The sequence below is a fragment of the Ovis canadensis genome, chromosome X (assembly GCF_042477335.2).
Source record: "Ovis canadensis isolate MfBH-ARS-UI-01 breed Bighorn chromosome X, ARS-UI_OviCan_v2, whole genome shotgun sequence".
Classification (NCBI taxonomy): Eukaryota; Metazoa; Chordata; class Mammalia; order Artiodactyla; family Bovidae; genus Ovis; species Ovis canadensis.
In genome coordinates this window covers 83,717,294-83,739,824 of record NC_091727.1, presented here as the reverse complement: position 1 = coordinate 83,739,824, position 22,531 = coordinate 83,717,294, and the positions used below count along the sequence as shown (strand labels likewise).

At 47.4% G+C, this 22,531-nt stretch overlaps 2 protein-coding genes across 2 annotated transcripts; both read right to left on the bottom strand.

Annotated features, from left to right (window-relative positions):
• Window positions 1-3,547: 3,547 nt before the first annotated feature.
• LOC138930786 (spermatid nuclear transition protein 3-like) lies at window positions 3,548-9,528 on the bottom strand. The gene is made up of 3 exons (XM_070291210.1): window positions 9,412-9,528; window positions 9,098-9,230; window positions 3,548-3,684 (listed from the first exon to the last, which is right to left on the bottom strand). Exons 1-3 carry the CDS (start codon window positions 9,526-9,528, stop codon window positions 3,548-3,550), a joined length of 387 nt encoding a protein of 128 aa, XP_070147311.1.
• Window positions 9,529-14,639: 5,111 nt separating this feature from the next.
• On the bottom strand, window positions 14,640-20,618 carry LOC138930785 (spermatid nuclear transition protein 3-like). Its single transcript, XM_070291209.1, has 3 exons — window positions 20,502-20,618; window positions 20,188-20,320; window positions 14,640-14,776 (listed from the first exon to the last, which is right to left on the bottom strand). Exons 1-3 carry the CDS (start codon window positions 20,616-20,618, stop codon window positions 14,640-14,642), a joined length of 387 nt encoding a protein of 128 aa, XP_070147310.1.
• Between the last annotated feature and the right edge of the window lie 1,913 nt (window positions 20,619-22,531).

Below are 22,531 nucleotides of genomic sequence, written 5' to 3'. Positions count from 1 at the left end.
CCATTCATTGGGGAAGTGATTAAGTAAGGGTGGTGTGGTGGTCATCAGGTGGAAAGTGAGAGAAGAGAGATTCTGGCATTCTTGTGGAGGGCCTGGAGATCACCCAACGTTGCGCCAGTGGGTGAGCTGGATGGTCCCAGGGAATAGACTGGGGATTACATCCTTTAGTGATTCAGAGCCCTCACTAAGTCCCTGCACTAGCCTTGGCCCAGGCCGTGCGGAGCGGTGAACCTCTCCCCCATCCCTGTCTCTGCAACTTAATAGCAGGTGGCCATCTTTCTGGGTCTCAGGCTGTGAGAACTGGTCTCCTCAGTTGGACAGCTTGAGGAGACAGGACCTATTGTGTTGGGTACCTGGCTCCATCAAGGATGAGAGCTGGGTCGAATATGGGAACCTTGCCCTGAAGGAGCTGCCAATGGAATCCTGTTTCTCTTTGACCAGGATGGGACATTTCACGGTGAAAGGTGTTCCTTGAGACTTTGCCCTCTCTTGGCAGGACAGAAAATGACATTCATCTGATAGAGATATTTAGGCACATCATTACCTGACCATGACCTAACCTTAAGCACAAAGGGTGTGACACCACGAAGTCTGAAACAACTTACCACAACTTTCTCTAACCTTTGCTTTTAAACATACTTACTGAAAACGTTCAGTAACTTTGGGTTCTTAGGGCAAGAGCCACCCTCATCCTTGTATGAATCTGTAATCAACCTTTCCCTGTCCCAAACTCAAACATTTCCTTTTGATGGGCCTCATTCTGCATCAAGCACATGGACTTGCAATTGTGGTAACAACAATACTGTCTAAGGGCTGACTTTGCCTCTCTTAAACAACAGCAGAGACTGGCCAAGTGCTCACAGTCATCCATAATATACCCACTCATTTGGCTTGGCTAAGCTTTAGCCAACCTTCTCTCCTCTGAACTTCAGCTTTCCCCCAAGCTTGAGCAGGCACAAAGCGTCAGACCTTTCTGGCTCCCTTAACAGCTCATTCTAAGAATCAGCTCACTACAGAAAGAAACACTTCCTGTCACACTGCTCCATCATGCTGTCTGTTCATCCATCCCCACCTCTTGCCCCATCTCACACACACACACACACACTCACACACACACACACACACACAGATACACAAACTCACGCACACACACAGAGCTGTTGCTCACCCTGCTTATCCTTTCATGTTTACGAAATATCTTTTTCTGTTCCATTTTGAGACATGTTAAGAACGTGTGTTCAAAACATTCTCCCTATTGCAATCAGTTCTTTTCAGTTGCTCAGTCGTGTCCGACTCTTTGTGACCCCATGAATCACAGCACGCCAGGCCTCCCTGTCCATCACCAACTCTGCATTCAGATGCTTATATCTTTGCTTTGCTCCTTTGCTTTTTGCTTCTCTTCTTTTCACAGCTATTTGTAAGGCCTCCCCAGACAGCCCTTGTGCTTTTCTGCATTTCTTTTCCATGGGGATAGTCTTGATCCCTGTCTCCTGTACAATGTCACGAACCTCATTCCATCGTTCATCAGGCACTCTATCTATCAGATCTGGGCCCTTTAATCTATTTCTCACTTCCACTGCATAATCATAAGGGATTTGATTTAAGTCATACCTGAATGGTCTAGTGGTTTTCCCTATTTTCTTCAATTTGAGTCTGGATTTGGTAATAAGGAGTTCATGACCTGAGCCACAGTCTGCTCCTGGTCTTGTTTTTGTTGACTGTATAGACCTTCTCCATCTTTGGTGGCAAAGGATATAATCAATCTGATTTCACTCTTGACCATCAGGTGATGTCCATGTGTAGAGTCTTACTTGTGTGGTTGGAAGAGTGTATTTGTTATGACCAGTGCATTTTCTTGGCGAAACTCTATTAGCCTTTGCCGTGCTTCGTTCTGCATTCCAAGGCCAAATTTGCCTGTTACTCCAGGTGTTTCTTGACTTCCTACTTTTGCATTCCAGACCCCTATAATGAAAAGGGCATCTTTTTGGGGTGTTAGTTCTAAAAGGTCTTGTAGGTCTTCATAAAACCGTTCAATTTCAGTTTCTTAAGCATTCCTGCTTGGGGCCTAGACTTGGATAACTGTGATATTGAATGGTTTGCCTTGGAGACGAACAGAGATCATTCTGTCGTTTTTGAGATTGCGTCCAAGTACTGCATTCCGGACTCTTTCGTTGACTGTGATGGCTACTCCATGTCTTCTGAGGAGTTCCTGCCCGCAGTGGTAGATATAATGGTCATCTGAGGTAAGTCCACACTTTCCAGTCCATTTTCGTTCGCTGATCCCTAGAATGTCGACGTTCACCCTTGCCATCTCTTGTTTGACCACTTCCAATTTGCCTTCAAAGTAGATACCCCATACTCTTATATTTAAACCACAAAACTTGCAGAGCTTGGACTACAAAAGATTTTTGGGGGGAAGAATATTTTACGACTGTAGTTATTTAGAAATACGAGGGGATGATGATCAATATAAGACCAGCTTTTACTCAGTCTTATGTTGATACCTGTATCAAAAATCTCTGTCCTGACTTCTCTGGCTGTCCAGGGGTTAGGACTCCATGCTTTCACTAGAAGGGGAACCGGTTCAATCCCTGGTCAGGGAACTAAGATCCCACAAACTGCATGGTGCCCACCACCCAAAAAATTTATCTGTGTGTGGTGATCCTGTTTGTCATCTGCACCGGGATTTGGGCCAGCTCCACTGCCCTGCCCTTGAGAACACACTGCTCCCACCAATTTCTTAGGAAAACAGTGGCCTAATTGATATTTGGTCTGTTCCCTCCAAACATTATTTTAATCTTTGGGAGTGCTGGTTGTGGGTTTCAGTTGGATCAGCATTTTGTGCCTCCTGAGCACCTTTAGCTGACAGCAAAGGTGAGTGATGCAACAAAGCCCATTATGACGTAAGTGGCCAGGATGTGATTTCTGCCTGCCTCTCTCAGGGGAAGTATGACATTCACCATCCCCATGTGAAACCCTCTTCCCATCTGGGTTCTGGCAATCTAGCCCCTCATGTCATTCCACACCCCAAACAATGGCAGTAACACCACACCACTACTCCTTGCCGCTGAGATCCATTGATAAGCGGGGTTAGCCATCTTCAGTGCAGACTCCTGAGCCAGTCCAGGCCTCTCCTCTCTGGCTAACTGGGGACCTCAGGGTCTGTCCCCCAATGTCTCGGGACCTCGCACCCCTCCCCACTCAGGTGCCCACCTCTTTTCTTCCTTCCCTCCCTTCCCATCAGAAAATTCACACACACACAAATATCATCTTTTCACCCTTTGATGTTTATTTTAATCGCAGCCATCAGTTTACTATGTTAGTGTGAGAGTCAGTCTTTTCCTGGTTAACCATTTCTAAGAAAGCAGACCACTGGAGACACAATTCTAAACTGTCTGACCTTTTCTATTCAGTTACTGGCTGCCCAGGTTGTACTTCTCCAGGGTCTCTCATTCTGGGGTGGCTGAGCTTATCTTCTCTTTTGATTCTGCCCCCTTCTTTGACTCTGACTCATATTTTGGTACCTTTTTCGGCTTGGTTCAGTTTCTCACGTGCACAGGAACGGAGAAAACAGTTTGGTTCTCTTGTTTTCTTCACCTTCTTCGACGGAGTGGCGTACGATCGGATTTTCTTTCTCAAGGTTCCTTTTAGAGGTCTTCTGACCCTCATGGTCATATTTCGTGCCTTGAAAGACAAGAGAAGGCTATGAGTTTTGAGGAAAGAGTATAACAACTGAGTTGGAAAGGAGACTTCATGAAAAGGGAGGTGGCCTGATGAGGACTTTTGCGCCAGGCAAGGGCAGTGTAGAGGTCTTGGGCACCAAAGTCAATGGAGAACCTGGGGAGTGTCGATGGAATCATCTTACCTTCACGCTGCCTCTGTATCTCCGTTGCCAAAGGGTCTTCTTTCTTCCTTTCATCCTTGAAGCAAACCGCACTGCAACTCTTCTTGGCTGCCGTGGCTTCCTAGTTCCCTTAGCCATGATGACACCATGAAGTGGCCTAACCCAGAATCTCTGCCTCGGACCTCCCTATATATACCTTCCCAGGACAATGAGGAGCCACACCCTTCACTCTGATTGGTCAGCTAGGCACTCCCCCAGCCAATGGGGGCTTTGGGAGTCTTAGACATCACAAGGTACCACGGTGCCCATCCACATGGGTTAGTGGGTGCTGAGGGAGGCCATGAAACAACTTTCCCACCCTTGACCCCTCTGTGTGTCTGATTCTGGGGAGTGGTGATTCAGGGGCATGGTGTTTCTTCTCGTGACCCTCAGACTTTCCTTCAGTGCCCTTTATTCTTTGACTTGGATGTCCCCCTTCAACACTCCTGCCCCCTCCATCCCTGTATGAACCTCTGCCAAACACTTTTCATCCCATTTCAGCATTTCAGAGTCCTCTAGTCACTTCATCTTTAGACCACCCTCTTCCTATCGGGGGTTCTTGAGGGGCTTAAGGAACTTAAGAGCGAGCAGGTAATTGAGAACAGGTTGGAAGTTCTGTCTACTCCAGTGAGCTTTAGAGACCCCAAGGCTTGGTGAATCTTCAGTCCGTTGCCCCAAGATCTATACACCGTCTCCATAAGATTACACTTCAGAGCAAAGAAAGTGTTAAATGCCTCCTCCACTAATATTGTTGGGGACACTTCAACTCTCATGTTGAGGAGGGAAACTCACTTTGCCCCATCTACCAGAAAGACATTCCCGATTTAGGCAAAAATGAAGAAAAGGAAAGGAAGGTGCCCAAAGGCAAGAGTCCGTTTTCCACTGCGCCCCTAACTCTTGAGTGAATCACTTCCCCAGTGGGCCCACATTAACAGCGATCATCAGATAGGGCCCACTGTGGAGCTGACCAATAGCTGAGCAAGAGAAGTACCAGTAGGTACCTCATTGATAGTTGGTTGCTTATGGGCAGGGCCCAGGGTTGCACTGTCCAACTGCTAGGCAAGACCGGTTGCTTAGTAACAGGATATGGAGTCATCAGGCACAGCAATGGCTACCTGCTAAGGGCTGTGCTCATGCTGCTCTGTTACCGAAGGATACGTTGGGTCCAGTGTGCTTTACTCTGTTTAATGGACTCTGTTCCAAATCAGGATTTGATTTCACAGGCTTCTTTAACTGTTGTACATCATTCTTTTCATTGTATTCCCAGGCATGCCTGTCAGCAGTGCTCATCTATATGCCCCTCCGACAGCTGCCACATGATCACATGTGCCGCATATAGCATAGCTAATATTTCAAAGCCAACAAGAATGTGAAAGCCAGCCCACCTTGAGAACGACTTTCACAAACCTTCACCTCACAGTGATTCTTATTCTATGCACAGTGTAACAGAGCAGAGTGAGCACAGCCCTATGCAGTTAGCCATTGGGCTGCTTCTTTTCAACGCACCCTGATCCTAGGCAGCAGGTGTGGCTCAGCCTTGCTTGGTGCCTCAGAGGGCCCCATTTGCAAGCAGCCAACTGTCTAGGAGTGGCCATTCATTGTCCTGCTCAGCTATTGGTCAGCACCACAGTGGGCCCTGCCCACAGTTACTGTCAATGAGGGACCATTCATTGGGGAAGTGATTAAGTAAGGGTGGTGTGGTGGTCATCAGGTGGAAAGTGAGAGAAGAGAGATTCTGGCATTCTTGTGGAGGGCCTGGAGATCACCCAACGTTGCGCCAGTGGGGGAGCTGGATGGTCCCAGGGGATAGACTGGGGACTACATCCTTTAGTGATTCAGAGCCCTCACTAAGTCCCTCCACTAGCCTTGGCCCAGGCCGTGCGGAGCGGTGAACCTCTCCCCCATCCCTGTCTCTGCAACTTAATAGCAGGTGGCCATCTTTCTGGGTCTCAGGCTGTGAGAACTGGTCTCCTCAGGTGGACAGCTTGAGGAGACAGGACCTATTGTGTTGGGTACCTGGCTCCATCAAGGATGAGAGCTGGGTCGAATATGGGAACCTTGCCCTGAAGGAGCTGCCAATGGAATCCTGTTTCTCTTTGACCAGGATGGGACATTTCACGGTGAAAGGTGTTCCTTGAGACTTTGCCCTCTCTTGGCAGGACAGAAAATGACATTCATCTGATAGAGATATTTAGGCACATCATTACCTGACCATGACCTAACCTTAAGCACAAAGGGTGTGACACCACGAAGTCTGAAACAACTTACCACAACTTTCTCTAACCTTTGCTTTTAAACATACTTACTGAAAACGTTCAGTAACTTTGGGTTCTTAGGGCAAGAGCCACCCTCATCCTTGTATGAATCTGTAATCAACCTTTCCCTGTCCCAAACTCAAACATTTCCTTTTGATGGGCCTCATTCTGCATCAAGCACATGGACTTGCAATTGTGGTAACAACAATACTGTCTAAGGGCTGACTTTGCCTCTCTTAAACAACAGCAGAGACTGGCCAAGTGCTCACAGTCATCCATAATATACCCACTCATTTGGCTTGGCTAAGCTTTAGCCAACCTTCTCTCCTCTGAACTTCAGCTTTCCCCCAAGCTTGAGCAGGCACAAAGCGTCAGACCTTTCTGGCTCCCTTAACAGCTCATTCTAAGAATCAGCTCACTACAGAAAGAAACACTTCCTGTCACACTGCTCCATCATGCTGTCTGTTCATCCATCCCCACCTCTTGCCCCATCTCACACACACACACACACACTCACACACACACACACACACACAGATACACAAACTCACGCACACACACAGAGCTGTTGCTCACCCTGCTTATCCTTTCATGTTAACGAAATATCTTTTTCTGTTCCATTTTGAGACATGTTAAGAACGTGTGTTCAAAACATTCTCCCTATTGCAATCAGTTCTTTTCAGTTGCTCAGTCGTGTCCGACTCTTTGTGACCCCATGAATCACAGCACGCCAGGCCTCCCTGTCCATCACCAACTCTGCATTCAGATGCTTATATCTTTGCTTTGCTCCTTTGCTTTTTGCTTCTCTTCTTTTCACAGCTATTTGTAAGGCCTCCCCAGACAGCCCTTGTGCTTTTCTGCATTTCTTTTCCATGGGGATAGTCTTGATCCCTGTCTCCTGTACAATGTCACGAACCTCATTCCATCGTTCATCAGGCACTCTATCTATCAGATCTGGGCCCTTAAATCTATTTCTCACTTCCACTGCATAATCATAAGGGATTTGATTTAAGTCATACCTGAATGGTCTAGTGGTTTTCCCTATTTTCTTCAATTTGAGTCTGGATTTGGTAATAAGGAGTTCATGACCTGAGCCACAGTCTGCTCCTGGTCTTGTTTTTGTTGACTGTATAGACCTTCTCCATCTTTGGTGGCAAAGGATATAATCAATCTGATTTCACTCTTGACCATCAGGTGATGTCCATGTGTAGAGTCTTACTTGTGTGGTTGGAAGAGTGTATTTGTTATGACCAGTGCATTTTCTTGGCGAAACTCTATTAGCCTTTGCCGTGCTTCGTTCTGCATTCCAAGGCCAAATTTGCCTGTTACTCCAGGTGTTTCTTGACTTCCTACTTTTGCATTCCAGACCCCTATAATGAAAAGGGCATCTTTTTGGGGTGTTAGTTCTAAAAGGTCTTGTAGGTCTTCATAAAACCGTTCAATTTCAGTTTCTTAAGCATTCCTGCTTGGGGCCTAGACTTGGATAACTGTGATATTGAATGGTTTGCCTTGGAGACGAACAGAGATCATTCTGTCGTTTTTGAGATTGCGTCCAAGTACTGCATTCCGGACTCTTTCGTTGACTGTGATGGCTACTCCTTGTCTTCTGAGGAGTTCCTGCCCGCAGTGGTAGATATAATGGTCATCTGAGGTAAGTCCACACTTTCCAGTCCATTTTCGTTCGCTGATCCCTAGAATGTCGACGTTCACCCTTGCCATCTCTTGTTTGACCACTTCCAATTTGCCTTCAAAGTAGATACCCCATACTCTTATATTTAAACCACAAAACTTGCAGAGCTTGGACTACAAAAGATTTTTGGGGGGAAGAATATTTTACGACTGTAGTTATTTAGAAATACGAGGGGATGATGATCAATATAAGACCAGCTTTTACTCAGTCTTATGTTGATACCTGTATCAAAAATCTCTGTCCTGACTTCTCTGGCTGTCCAGGGGTTAGGACTCCATGCTTTCACTAGAAGGGGAACCGGTTCAATCCCTGGTCAGGGAACTAAGATCCCACAAACTGCATGGTGCCCACCACCCAAAAAATTTATCTGTGTGTGGTGATCCTGTTTGTCATCTGCACCGGGATTTGGGCCAGCTCCTCTGCCCTGCCCTTGAGAACACACTGCTCCCACCAATTTCTTAGGAAAACAGTGGCCTAATTGATATTTGGTCTGTTCCCTCCAAACATTATTTTAATCTTTGGGAGTGCTGGTTGTGGGTTTCAGTTGGATCAGCATTTTGTGCCTCCTGAGCACCTTTAGCTGACAGCAAAGGTGAGTGATGCAACAAAGCCCATTATGACGTAAGTGGCCAGGATGTGATTTCTGCCTGCCTCTCTCAGGGGAAGTATGACATTCACCATCCCCATGTGAAACCCTCTTCCCATCTGGGTTCTGGCAATCTAGCCCCTCATGTCATTCCACACCCCAAACAATGGCAGTAACACCACACCACTACTCCTTGCCGCTGAGATCCATTGATAAGCGGGGTTAGCCATCTTCAGTGCAGACTCCTGAGCCAGTCCAGGCCTCTCCTCTCTGGCTAACTGGGGACCTCAGGGTCTGTCCCCCAATGTCTCGGGACCTCGCACCCCTCCCCACTCAGGTGCCCACCTCTGTTCTTCCTTCCCTCCCTTCCCATCAGAAAATTCACACACACACAAATATCATCTTTTCACCCTTTGATGTTTATTTTAATCGCAGCCATCAGTTTACTATGTTAGTGTGAGAGTCAGTCTTTTCCTGGTTAACCATTTCTAAGAAAGCAGACCACTGGAGACACAATTCTAAACTGTCTGACCTTTTCTATTCAGTTACTGGCTGCCCAGGTTGTACTTCTCCAGGGTCTCTCATTCTGGGGTGGCTGAGCTTATCTTCTCTTTTGATTCTGCCCCCTTCTTTGACTCTGACTCATATTTTGGTACCTTTTTCGGCTTGGTTCAGTTTCTCACGTGCACAGGAACGGAGAAAACAGTTTGGTTCTCTTGTTTTCTTCACCTTCTTCGACGGAGTGGCGTACGATCGGATTTTCTTTCTCAAGGTTCCTTTTAGAGGTCTTCTGACCCTCATGGTCATATTTCGTGCCTTGAAAGACAAGAGAAGGCTATGAGTTTTGAGGAAAGAGTATAACAACTGAGTTGGAAAGGAGACTTCATGAAAAGGGAGGTGGCCTGATGAGGACTTTTGCGCCAGGCAAGGGCAGTGTAGAGGTCTTGGGCACCAAAGTCAATGGAGAACCTGGGGAGTGTCGATGGAATCATCTTACCTTCACGCTGCCTCTGTATCTCCGTTGCCAAAGGGTCTTCTTTCTTCCTTTCATCCTTGAAGCAAACCGCACTGCAACTCTTCTTGGCTGCCGTGGCTTCCTAGTTCCCTTAGCCATGATGACACCATGAAGTGGCCTAACCCAGAATCTCTGCCTCGGACCTCCCTATATATACCTTCCCAGGACAATGAGGAGCCACACCCTTCACTCTGATTGGTCAGCTAGGCACTCCCCCAGCCAATGGGGGCTTTGGGAGTCTTAGACATCACAAGGTACCACGGTGCCCATCCACATGGGTTAGTGGGTGCTGAGGGAGGCCATGAAACAACTTTCCCACCCTTGACCCCTCTGTGTGTCTGATTCTGGGGAGTGGTGATTCAGGGGCATGGTGTTTCTTCTCGTGACCCTCAGACTTTCCTTCAGTGCCCTTTATTCTTTGACTTGGATGTCCCCCTTCAACACTCCTGCCCCCTCCATCCCTGTATGAACCTCTGCCAAACACTTTTCATCCCATTTCAGCATTTCAGAGTCCTCTAGTCACTTCATCTTTAGACCACCCTCTTCCTATCGGGGGTTCTTGAGGGGCTTAAGGAACTTAAGAGCGAGCAGGTAATTGAGAACAGGTTGGAAGTTCTGTCTACTCCAGTGAGCTTTAGAGACCCCAAGGCTTGGTGAATCTTCAGTCCGTTGCCCCAAGATCTATACACCGTCTCCATAAGATTACACTTCAGAGCAAAGAAAGTGTTAAATGCCTCCTCCACTAATATTGTTGGGGACACTTCAACTCTCATGTTGAGGAGGGAAACTCACTTTGCCCCATCTACCAGAAAGACATTCCCGATTTAGGCAAAAATGAAGAAAAGGAAAGGAAGGTGCCCAAAGGCAAGAGTCCGTTTTCCACTGCGCCCCTAACTCTTGAGTGAATCACTTCCCCAGTGGGCCCACATTAACAGCGATCATCAGATAGGGCCCACTGTGGAGCTGACCAATAGCTGAGCAAGAGAAGTACCAGTAGGTACCTCATTGATAGTTGGTTGCTTATGGGCAGGGCCCAGGGTTGCACTGTCCAACTGCTAGGCAAGACCGGTTGCTTAGTAACAGGATATGGAGTCATCAGGCACAGCAATGGCTACCTGCTAAGGGCTGTGCTCATGCTGCTCTGTTACCGAAGGATACGTTGGGTCCAGTGTGCTTTACTCTGTTTAATGGACTCTGTTCCAAATCAGGATTTGATTTCACAGGCTTCTTTAACTGTTGTACATCATTCTTTTCATTGTATTCCCAGGCATGCCTGTCAGCAGTGCTCATCTATATGCCCCTCCGACAGCTGCCACATGATCACATGTGCCGCATATAGCATAGCTAATATTTCAAAGCCAACAAGAATGTGAAAGCCAGCCCACCTTGAGAACGACTTTCACAAACCTTCACCTCACAGTGATTCTTATTCTATGCACAGTGTAACAGAGCAGAGTGAGCACAGCCCTATGCAGTTAGCCATTGGGCTGCTTCTTTTCAACGCACCCTGATCCTAGGCAGCAGGTGTGGCTCAGCCTTGCTTGGTGCCTCAGAGGGCCCCATTTGCAAGCAGCCAACTGTCTAGGAGTGGCCATTCATTGTCCTGCTCAGCTATTGGTCAGCACCACAGTGGGCCCTGCCCACAGTTACTGTCAATGAGGGACCATTCATTGGGGAAGTGATTAAGTAAGGGTGGTGTGGTGGTCATCAGGTGGAAAGTGAGAGAAGAGAGATTCTGGCATTCTTGTGGAGGGCCTGGAGATCACCCAACGTTGCGCCAGTGGGGGAGCTGGATGGTCCCAGGGGATAGACTGGGGACTACATCCTTTAGTGATTCAGAGCCCTCACTAAGTCCCTCCACTAGCCTTGGCCCAGGCCGTGCGGAGCGGTGAACCTCTCCCCCATCCCTGTCTCTGCAACTTAATAGCAGGTGGCCATCTTTCTGGGTCTCAGGCTGTGAGAACTGGTCTCCTCAGTTGGACAGCTTGAGGAGACAGGACCTATTGTGTTGGGTACCTGGCTCCATCAAGGATGAGAGCTGGGTCGAATATGGGAACCTTGCCCTGAAGGAGCTGCCAATGGAAACCTGTTTCTGTTTGACCAGGATGGGACATTTCACGGTGAAAGGTGTTCCTTGAGACTTTGCCCTCTCTTGGCAGGACAGAAAATGACATTCATCTGATAGAGATATTTAGGCACATCATTACCTGACCATGACCTAACCTTAAGCACAAAGGGTGTGACACCACGAAGTCTGAAACAACTTACCACAACTTTCTCTAACCTTTGCTTTTAAACATACTTACTGAAAACGTTCAGTAACTTTGGGTTCTTAGGGCAAGAGCCACCCTCATCCTTGTATGAATCTGTAATCAACCTTTCCCTGTCCCAAACTCAAACATTTCCTTTTGATGGGCCTCATTCTGCATCAAGCACATGGACTTGCAATTGTGGTAACAACAATACTGTCTAAGGGCTGACTTTGCCTCTCTTAAACAACAGCAGAGACTGGCCAAGTGCTCACAGTCATCCATAATATACCCACTCATTTGGCTTGGCTAAGCTTTAGCCAACCTTCTCTCCTCTGAACTTCAGCTTTCCCCCAAGCTTGAGCAGGCACAAAGCGTCAGACCTTTCTGGCTCCCTTAACAGCTCATTCTAAGAATCAGCTCACTACAGAAAGAAACACTTCCTGTCACACTGCTCCATCATGCTGTCTGTTCATCCATCCCCACCTCTTGCCCCATCTCACACACACACACACACACTCACACACACACACACACACACAGATACACAAACTCACGCACACACACAGAGCTGTTGCTCACCCTGCTTATCCTTTCATGTTAACGAAATATCTTTTTCTGTTCCATTTTGAGACATGTTAAGAACGTGTGTTCAAAACATTCTCCCTATTGCAATCAGTTCTTTTCAGTTGCTCAGTCGTGTCCGACTCTTTGTGACCCCATGAATCACAGCACGCCAGGCCTCCCTGTCCATCACCAACTCTGCATTCAGATGCTTATATCTTTGCTTTGCTCCTTTGCTTTTTGCTTCTCTTCTTTTCACAGCTATTTGTAAGGCCTCCCCAGACAGCCCTTGTGCTTTTCTGCATTTCTTTTCCATGGGGATAGTCTTGATCCCTGTCTCCTGTACAATGTCACGAACCTCATTCCATCGTTCATCAGGCACTCTATCTATCAGATCTGGGCCCTTAAATCTATTTCTCACTTCCACTGCATAATCATAAGGGATTTGATTTAAGTCATACCTGAATGGTCTAGTGGTTTTCCCTATTTTCTTCAATTTGAGTCTGGATTTGGTAATAAGGAGTTCATGACCTGAGCCACAGTCTGCTCCTGGTCTTGTTTTTGTTGACTGTATAGACCTTCTCCATCTTTGGTGGCAAAGGATATAATCAATCTGATTTCACTCTTGACCATCAGGTGATGTCCATGTGTAGAGTCTTACTTGTGTGGTTGGAAGAGTGTATTTGTTATGACCAGTGCATTTTCTTGGCGAAACTCTATTAGCCTTTGCCGTGCTTCGTTCTGCATTCCAAGGCCAAATTTGCCTGTTACTCCAGGTGTTTCTTGACTTCCTACTTTTGCATTCCAGACCCCTATAATGAAAAGGGCATCTTTTTGGGGTGTTAGTTCTAAAAGGTCTTGTAGGTCTTCATAAAACCGTTCAATTTCAGTTTCTTAAGCATTCCTGCTTGGGGCCTAGACTTGGATAACTGTGATATTGAATGGTTTGCCTTGGAGACGAACAGAGATCATTCTGTCGTTTTTGAGATTGCGTCCAAGTACTGCATTCCGGACTCTTTCGTTGACTGTGATGGCTACTCCTTGTCTTCTGAGGAGTTCCTGCCCGCAGTGGTAGATATAATGGTCATCTGAGGTAAGTCCACACTTTCCAGTCCATTTTCGTTCGCTGATCCCTAGAATGTCGACGTTCACCCTTGCCATCTCTTGTTTGACCACTTCCAATTTGCCTTCAAAGTAGATACCCCATACTCTTATATTTAAACCACAAAACTTGCAGAGCTTGGACTACAAAAGATTTTTGGGGGGAAGAATATTTTACGACTGTAGTTATTTAGAAATACGAGGGGATGATGATCAATATAAGACCAGCTTTTACTCAGTCTTATGTTGATACCTGTATCAAAAATCTCTGTCCTGACTTCTCTGGCTGTCCAGGGGTTAGGACTCCATGCTTTCACTAGAAGGGGAACCGGTTCAATCCCTGGTCAGGGAACTAAGATCCCACAAACTGCATGGTGCCCACCACCCAAAAAATTTATCTGTGTGTGGTGATCCTGTTTGTCATCTGCACCGGGATTTGGGCCAGCTCCACTGCCCTGCCCTTGAGAACACACTGCTCCCACCAATTTCTTAGGAAAACAGTGGCCTAATTGATATTTGGTCTGTTCCCTCCAAACATTATTTTAATCTTTGGGAGTGCTGGTTGTGGGTTTCAGTTGGATCAGCATTTTGTGCCTCCTGAGCACCTTTAGCTGACAGCAAAGGTGAGTGATGCAACAAAGCCCATTATGACGTAAGTGGCCAGGATGTGATTTCTGCCTGCCTCTCTCAGGGGAAGTATGACATTCACCATCCCCATGTGAAACCCTCTTCCCATCTGGGTTCTGGCAATCTAGCCCCTCATGTCATTCCACACCCCAAACAATGGCAGTAACACCACACCACTACTCCTTGCCGCTGAGATCCATTGATAAGCGGGGTTAGCCATCTTCAGTGCAGACTCCTGAGCCAGTCCAGGCCTCTCCTCTCTGGCTAACTGGGGACCTCAGGGTCTGTCCCCCAATGTCTCGGGACCTCGCACCCCTCCCCACTCAGGTGCCCACCTCTTTTCTTCCTTCCCTCCCTTCCCATCAGAAAATTCACACACACACAAATATCATCTTTTCACCCTTTGATGTTTATTTTAATCGCAGCCATCAGTTTACTATGTTAGTGTGAGAGTCAGTCTTTTCCTGGTTAACCATTTCTAAGAAAGCAGACCACTGGAGACACAATTCTAAACTGTCTGACCTTTTCTATTCAGTTACTGGCTGCCCAGGTTGTACTTCTCCAGGGTCTCTCATTCTGGGGTGGCTGAGCTTATCTTCTCTTTTGATTCTGCCCCCTTCTTTGACTCTGACTCATATTTTGGTACCTTTTTCGGCTTGGTTCAGTTTCTCACGTGCACAGGAACGGAGAAAACAGTTTGGTTCTCTTGTTTTCTTCACCTTCTTCGACGGAGTGGCGTACGATCGGATTTTCTTTCTCAAGGTTCCTTTTAGAGGTCTTCTGACCCTCATGGTCATATTTCGTGCCTTGAAAGACAAGAGAAGGCTATGAGTTTTGAGGAAAGAGTATAACAACTGAGTTGGAAAGGAGACTTCATGAAAAGGGAGGTAGCCTGATGAGGACTTTTGCGCCAGGCAAGGGCAGTGTAGAGGTCTTGGGCACCAAAGTCAATGGAGAACCTGGGGAGTGTCGATGGAATCATCTTACCTTCACGCTGCCTCTGTATCTCCGTTGCCAAAGGGTCTTCTTTCTTCCTTTCATCCTTGAAGCAAACCGCACTGCAACTCTTCTTGGCTGCCGTGGCTTCCTAGTTCCCTTAGCCATGATGACACCATGAAGTGGCCTAACCCAGAATCTCTGCCTCGGACCTCCCTATATATACCTTCCCAGGACAATGAGGAGCCACACCCTTCACTCTGATTGGTCAGCTAGGCACTCCCCCAGCCAATGGGGGCTTTGGGAGTCTTAGACATCACAAGGTACCACGGTGCCCATCCACATGGGTTAGTGGGTGCTGAGGGAGGCCATGAAACAACTTTCCCACCCTTGACCCCTCTGTGTGTCTGCTTCTGGGGAGTGGTGATTCAGGGGCATGGTGTTTCTTCTCGTGACCCTCAGACTTTCCTTCAGTGCCCTTTATTCTTTGACTTGGATGTCCCCCTTCAACACTCCTGCCCCCTCCATCCCTGTATGAACCTCTGCCAAACACTTTTCATCCCATTTCAGCATTTCAGAGTCCTCTAGTCACTTCATCTTTAGACCACCCTCTTCCTATCGGGGGTTCTTGAGGGGCTTAAGGAACTTAAGAGCGAGCAGGTAATTGAGAACAGGTTGGAAGTTCTGTCTACTCCAGTGAGCTTTAGAGACCCCAAGGCTTGGTGAATCTTCAGTCCGTTGCCCCAAGATCTATACACCGTCTCCATAAGATTACACTTCAGAGCAAAGAAAGTGTTAAATGCCTCCTCCACTAATATTGTTGGGGACACTTCAACTCTCATGTTGAGGAGGGAAACTCACTTTGCCCCATCTACCAGAAAGACATTCCCGATTTAGGCAAAAATGAAGAAAAGGAAAGGAAGGTGCCCAAAGGCAAGAGTCCGTTTTCCACTGCGCCCCTAACTCTTGAGTGAATCACTTCCCCAGTGGGCCCACATTAACAGCGATCATCAGATAGGGCCCACTGTGGAGCTGACCAATAGCTGAGCAAGAGAAGTACCAGTAGGTACCTCATTGATAGTTGGTTGCTTATGGGCAGGGCCCAGGGTTGCACTGTCCAACTGCTAGGCAAGACCGGTTGCTTAGTAACAGGATATGGAGTCATCAGGCACAGCAATGGCTACCTGCTAAGGGCTGTGCTCATGCTGCTCTGTTACCGAAGGATACGTTGGGTCCAGTGTGCTTTACTCTGTTTAATGGACTCTGTTCCAAATCAGGATTTGATTTCACAGGCTTCTTTAACTGTTGTACATCATTCTTTTCATTGTATTCCCAGGCATGCCTGTCAGCAGTGCTCATCTATATGCCCCTCCGACAGCTGCCACATGATCACATGTGCCGCATATAGCATAGCTAATATTTCAAAGCCAACAAGAATGTGAAAGCCAGCCCACCTTGAGAACGACTTTCACAAACCTTCACCTCACAGTGATTCTTATTCTATGCACAGTGTAACAGAGCAGAGTGAGCACAGCCCTATGCAGTTAGCCATTGGGCTGCTTCTTTTCAACGCACCCTGATCCTAGGCAGCAGGTGTGGCTCAGCCTTGCTTGGTGCCTCAGAGGGCCCCATTTGCAAGCAGCCAACTGTCTAGGAGTGGCCATTCATTGTCCTGCTCAGCTATTGGTCAGCACCACAGTGGGCCCTGCCCACAGTTACTGTCAATGAGGGACCATTCATTGGGGAAGTGATTAAGTAAGGGTGGTGTGGTGGTCATCAGGTGGAAAGTGAGAGAAGAGAGATTCTGGCATTCTTGTGGAGGGCCTGGAGATCACCCAACGTTGCGCCAGTGGGGGAGCTGGATGGTCCCAGGGGATAGACTGGGGACTACATCCTTTAGTGATTCAGAGCCCTCACTAAGTCCCTCCACTAGCCTTGGCCCAGGCCGTGCGGAGCGGTGAACCTCTCCCCCATCCCTGTCTCTGCAACTTAATAGCAGGTGGCCATCTTTCTGGGTCTCAGGCTGTGAGAACTGGTCTCCTCAGGTGGACAGCTTGAGGAGACAGGACCTATTGTGTGGGGTACCTGGCTCCATCAAGGATGAGAGCTGGGTCGAATATGGGAACCTTGCCCTGAAGGAGCTGCCAATGGAAACCTGTTTCTGTTTGACCAGGATGGGACATTTCACGGTGAAAGGTGTTCCTTGAGACTTTGCCCTCTCTTGGCAGGACAGAAAATGACATTCATCTGATAGAGATATTTAGGCACATCATTACCTGACCATGACCTAACCTTAAGCACAAAGGGTGTGACACCACGAAGTCTGAAACAACTTACCACAACTTTCTCTAACCTTTGCTTTTAAACATACTTACTGAAAACGTTCAGTAACTTTGGGTTCTTAGGGCAAGAGCCACCCTCATCCTTGTATGAATCTGTAATCAACCTTTCCCTGTCCCAAACTCAAACATTTCCTTTTGATGGGCCTCATTCTGCATCAAGCACATGGACTTGCAATTGTGGTAACAACAATACTGTCTAAGGGCTGACTTTGCCTCTCTTAAACAACAGCAGAGACTGGCCAAGTGCTCACAGTCATCCATAATATACCCACTCATTTGGCTTGGCTAAGCTTTAGCCAACCTTCTCTCCTCTGAACTTCAGCTTTCCCCCAAGCTTGAGCAGGCACAAAGCGTCAGACCTTTCTGGCTCCCTTAACAGCTCATTCTAAGAATCAGCTCACTACAGAAAGAAACACTTCCTGTCGCACTGCTCCATCATGCTGTCTGTTCATCCATCCCCACCTCTTGCCCCATCTCACACACACACACACACACTCACACACACACACACACACAGATACACAAACTCACGCACACACACAGAGCTGTTGCTCACCCTGCTTATCCTTTCATGTTAACGAAATATCTTTTTCTGTTCCATTTTGAGACATGTTAAGAACGTGTGTTCAAAACATTCTCCCTATTGCAATCAGTTCTTTTCAGTTGCTCAGTCGTGTCCGACTCTTTGTGACCCCATGAATCACAGCACGCCAGGCCTCCCTGTCCATCACCAACTCTGCATTCAGATGCTTATATCTTTGCTTTGCTCCTTTGCTTTTTGCTTCTCTTCTTTTCACAGCTATTTGTAAGGCCTCCCCAGACAGCCCTTGTGCTTTTCTGCATTTCTTTTCCATGGGGATAGTCTTGATCCCTGTCTCCTGTACAATGTCACGAACCTCATTCCATCGTTCATCAGGCACTCTATCTATCAGATCTGGGCCCTTAAATCTATTTCTCACTTCCACTGCATAATCATAAGGGATTTTATTTAAGTCATACCTGAATGGTCTAGTGGTTTTCCCTATTTTCTTCAATTTGAGTCTGGATTTGGTAATAAGGAGTTCATGACCTGAGCCACAGTCTGCTCCTGGTCTTGTTTTTGTTGACTGTATAGACCTTCTCCATCTTTGGTGGCAAAGGATATAATCAATCTGATTTCACTCTTGACCATCAGGTGATGTCCATGTGTAGAGTCTTACTTGTGTGGTTGGAAGAGTGTATTTGTTATGACCAGTGCATTTTCTTGGCGAAACTCTATTAGCCTTTGCCGTGCTTCCTTCTGCATTCCAAGGCCAAATTTGCCTGTTACTCCAGGTGTTTCTTGACTTCCTACTTTTGCATTCCAGACCCCTATAATGAAAAGGGCATCTTTTTGGGGTGTTAGTTCTAAAAGGTCTTGTAGGTCTTCATAAAACCGTTCAATTTCAGTTTCTTAAGCATTCCTGCTTGGGGCCTAGACTTGGATAACTGTGATATTGAATGGTTTGCCTTGGAGACGAACAGAGATCATTCTGTCGTTTTTGAGATTGCGTCCAAGTACTGCATTCCGGACTCTTTCGTTGACTGTGATGGCTACTCCATGTCTTCTGAGGAGTTCCTGCCCGCAGTGGTAGATATAATGGTCATCTGAGGTAAGTCCACACTTTCCAGTCCATTTTCGTTCGCTGATCCCTAGAATGTCGACGTTCACCCTTGCCATCTCTTGTTTGACCACTTCCAATTTGCCTTCAAAGTAGATACCCCATACTCTTATATTTAAACCACAAAACTTGCAGAGCTTGGACTACAAAAGATTTTTGGGGGGAAGAATATTTTACGACTGTAGTTATTTAGAAATACGAGGGGATGATGATCAATATAAGACCAGCTTTTACTCAGTCTTATGTTGATACCTGTATCAAAAATCTCTGTCCTGACTTCTCTGGCTGTCCAGGGGTTAGGACTCCATGCTTTCACTAGAAGGGGAACCGGTTCAATCCCTGGTCAGGGAACTAAGATCCCACAAACTGCATGGTGCCCACCACCCAAAAAATTTATCTGTGTGTGGTGATCCTGTTTGTCATCTGCACCGGGATTTGGGCCAGCTCCACTGCCCTGCCCTTGAGAACACACTGCTCCCACCAATTTCTTAGGAAAACAGTGGCCTAATTGATATTTGGTCTGTTCCCTCCAAACATTATTTTAATCTTTGGGAGTGCTGGTTGTGGGTTTCAGTTGGATCAGCATTTTGTGCCTCCTGAGCACCTTTAGCTGACAGCAAAGGTGAGTGATGCAACAAAGCCCATTATGACGTAAGTGGCCAGGATGTGATTTCTGCCTGCCTCTCTCAGGGGAAGTATGACATTCACCATCCCCATGTGAAACCCTCTTCCCATCTGGGTTCTGGCAATCTAGCCCCTCATGTCATTCCACACCCCAAACAATGGCAGTAACACCACACCACTACTCCTTGCCGCTGAGATCCATTGATAAGCGGGGTTAGCCATCTTCAGTGCAGACTCCTGAGCCAGTCCAGGCCTCTCCTCTCTGGCTAACTGGGGACCTCAGGGTCTGTCCCCCAATGTCTCGGGACCTCGCACCCCTCCCCACTCAGGTGCCCACCTCTTTTCTTCCTTCCCTCCCTTCCCATCAGAAAATTCACACACACACAAATATCATCTTTTCACCCTTTGATGTTTATTTTAATCGCAGCCATCAGTTTACTATGTTAGTGTGAGAGTCAGTCTTTTCCTGGTTAACCATTTCTAAGAAAGCAGACCACTGGAGACACAATTCTAAACTGTCTGACCTTTTCTATTCAGTTACTGGCTGCCCAGGTTGTACTTCTCCAGGGTCTCTCATTCTGGGGTGGCTGAGCTTATCTTCTCTTTTGATTCTGCCCCCTTCTTTGACTCTGACTCATATTTTGGTACCTTTTTCGGCTTGGTTCAGTTTCTCACGTGCACAGGAACGGAGAAAACAGTTTGGTTCTCTTGTTTTCTTCACCTTCTTCGACGGAGTGGCGTACGATCGGATTTTCTTTCTCAAGGTTCCTTTTAGAGGTCTTCTGACCCTCATGGTCATATTTCGTGCCTTGAAAGACAAGAGAAGGCTATGAGTTTTGAGGAAAGAGTATAACAACTGAGTTGGAAAGGAGACTTCATGAAAAGGGAGGTGGCCTGATGAGGACTTTTGCGCCAGGCAAGGGCAGTGTAGAGGTCTTGGGCACCAAAGTCAATGGAGAACCTGGGGAGTGTCGATGGAATCATCTTACCTTCACGCTGCCTCTGTATCTCCGTTGCCAAAGGGTCTTCTTTCTTCCTTTCATCCTTGAAGCAAACCGCACTGCAACTCTTCTTGGCTGCCGTGGCTTCCTAGTTCCCTTAGCCATGATGACACCATGAAGTGGCCTAACCCAGAATCTCTGCCTCGGACCTCCCTATATATACCTTCCCAGGACAATGAGGAGCCACACCCTTCACTCTGATTGGTCAGCTAGGCACTCCCCCAGCCAATGGGGGCTTTGGGAGTCTTAGACATCACAAGGTACCACGGTGCCCATCCACATGGGTTAGTGGGTGCTGAGGGAGGCCATGAAACAACTTTCCCACCCTTGACCCCTCTGTGTGTCTGATTCTGGGGAGTGGTGATTCAGGGGCATGGTGTTTCTTCTCGTGACCCTCAGACTTTCCTTCAGTGCCCTTTATTCTTTGACTTGGATGTCCCCCTTCAACACTCCTGCCCCCTCCATCCCTGTATGAACCTCTGCCAAACACTTTTCATCCCATTTCAGCATTTCAGAGTCCTCTAGTCACTTCATCTTTAGACCACCCTCTTCCTATCGGGGGTTCTTGAGGGGCTTAAGGAACTTAAGAGCGAGCAGGTAATTGAGAACAGGTTGGAAGTTCTGTCTACTCCAGTGAGCTTTAGAGACCCCAAGGCTTGGTGAATCTTCAGTCCGTTGCCCCAAGATCTATACACCGTCTCCATAAGATTACACTTCAGAGCAAAGAAAGTGTTAAATGCCTCCTCCACTAATATTGTTGGGGACACTTCAACTCTCATGTTGAGGAGGGAAACTCACTTTGCCCCATCTACCAGAAAGACATTCCCGATTTAGGCAAAAATGAAGAAAAGGAAAGGAAGGTGCCCAAAGGCAAGAGTCCGTTTTCCACTGCGCCCCTAACTCTTGAGTGAATCACTTCCCCAGTGGGCCCACATTAACAGCGATCATCAGATAGGGCCCACTGTGGAGCTGACCAATAGCTGAGCAAGAGAAGTACCAGTAGGTACCTCATTGATAGTTGGTTGCTTATGGGCAGGGCCCAGGGTTGCACTGTCCAACTGCTAGGCAAGACCGGTTGCTTAGTAACAGGATATGGAGTCATCAGGCACAGCAATGGCTACCTGCTAAGGGCTGTGCTCATGCTGCTCTGTTACCGAAGGATACGTTGGGTCCAGTGTGCTTTACTCTGTTTAATGGACTCTGTTCCAAATCAGGATTTGATTTCACAGGCTTCTTTAACTGTTGTACATCATTCTTTTCATTGTATTCCCAGGCATGCCTGTCAGCAGTGCTCATCTATATGCCCCTCCGACAGCTGCCACATGATCACATGTGCCGCATATAGCATAGCTAATATTTCAAAGCCAACAAGAATGTGAAAGCCAGCCCACCTTGAGAACGACTTTCACAAACCTTCACCTCACAGTGATTCTTATTCTATGCACAGTGTAACAGAGCAGAGTGAGCACAGCCCTATGCAGTTAGCCATTGGGCTGCTTCTTTTCAACGCACCCTGATCCTAGGCAGCAGGTGTGGCTCAGCCTTGCTTGGTGCCTCAGAGGGCCCCATTTGCAAGCAGCCAACTGTCTAGGAGTGGCCATTCATTGTCCTGCTCAGCTATTGGTCAGCACCACAGTGGGCCCTGCCCACAGTTACTGTCAATGAGGGACCATTCATTGGGGAAGTGATTAAGTAAGGGTGGTGTGGTGGTCATCAGGTGGAAAGTGAGAGAAGAGAGATTCTGGCATTCTTGTGGAGGGCCTGGAGATCACCCAACGTTGCGCCAGTGGGGGAGCTGGATGGTCCCAGGGGATAGACTGGGGACTACATCCTTTAGTGATTCAGAGCCCTCACTAAGTCCCTCCACTAGCCTTGGCCCAGGCCGTGCGGAGCGGTGAACCTCTCCCCCATCCCTGTCTCTGCAACTTAATAGCAGGTGGCCATCTTTCTGGGTCTCAGGCTGTGAGAACTGGTCTCCTCAGGTGGACAGCTTGAGGAGACAGGACCTATTGTGTGGG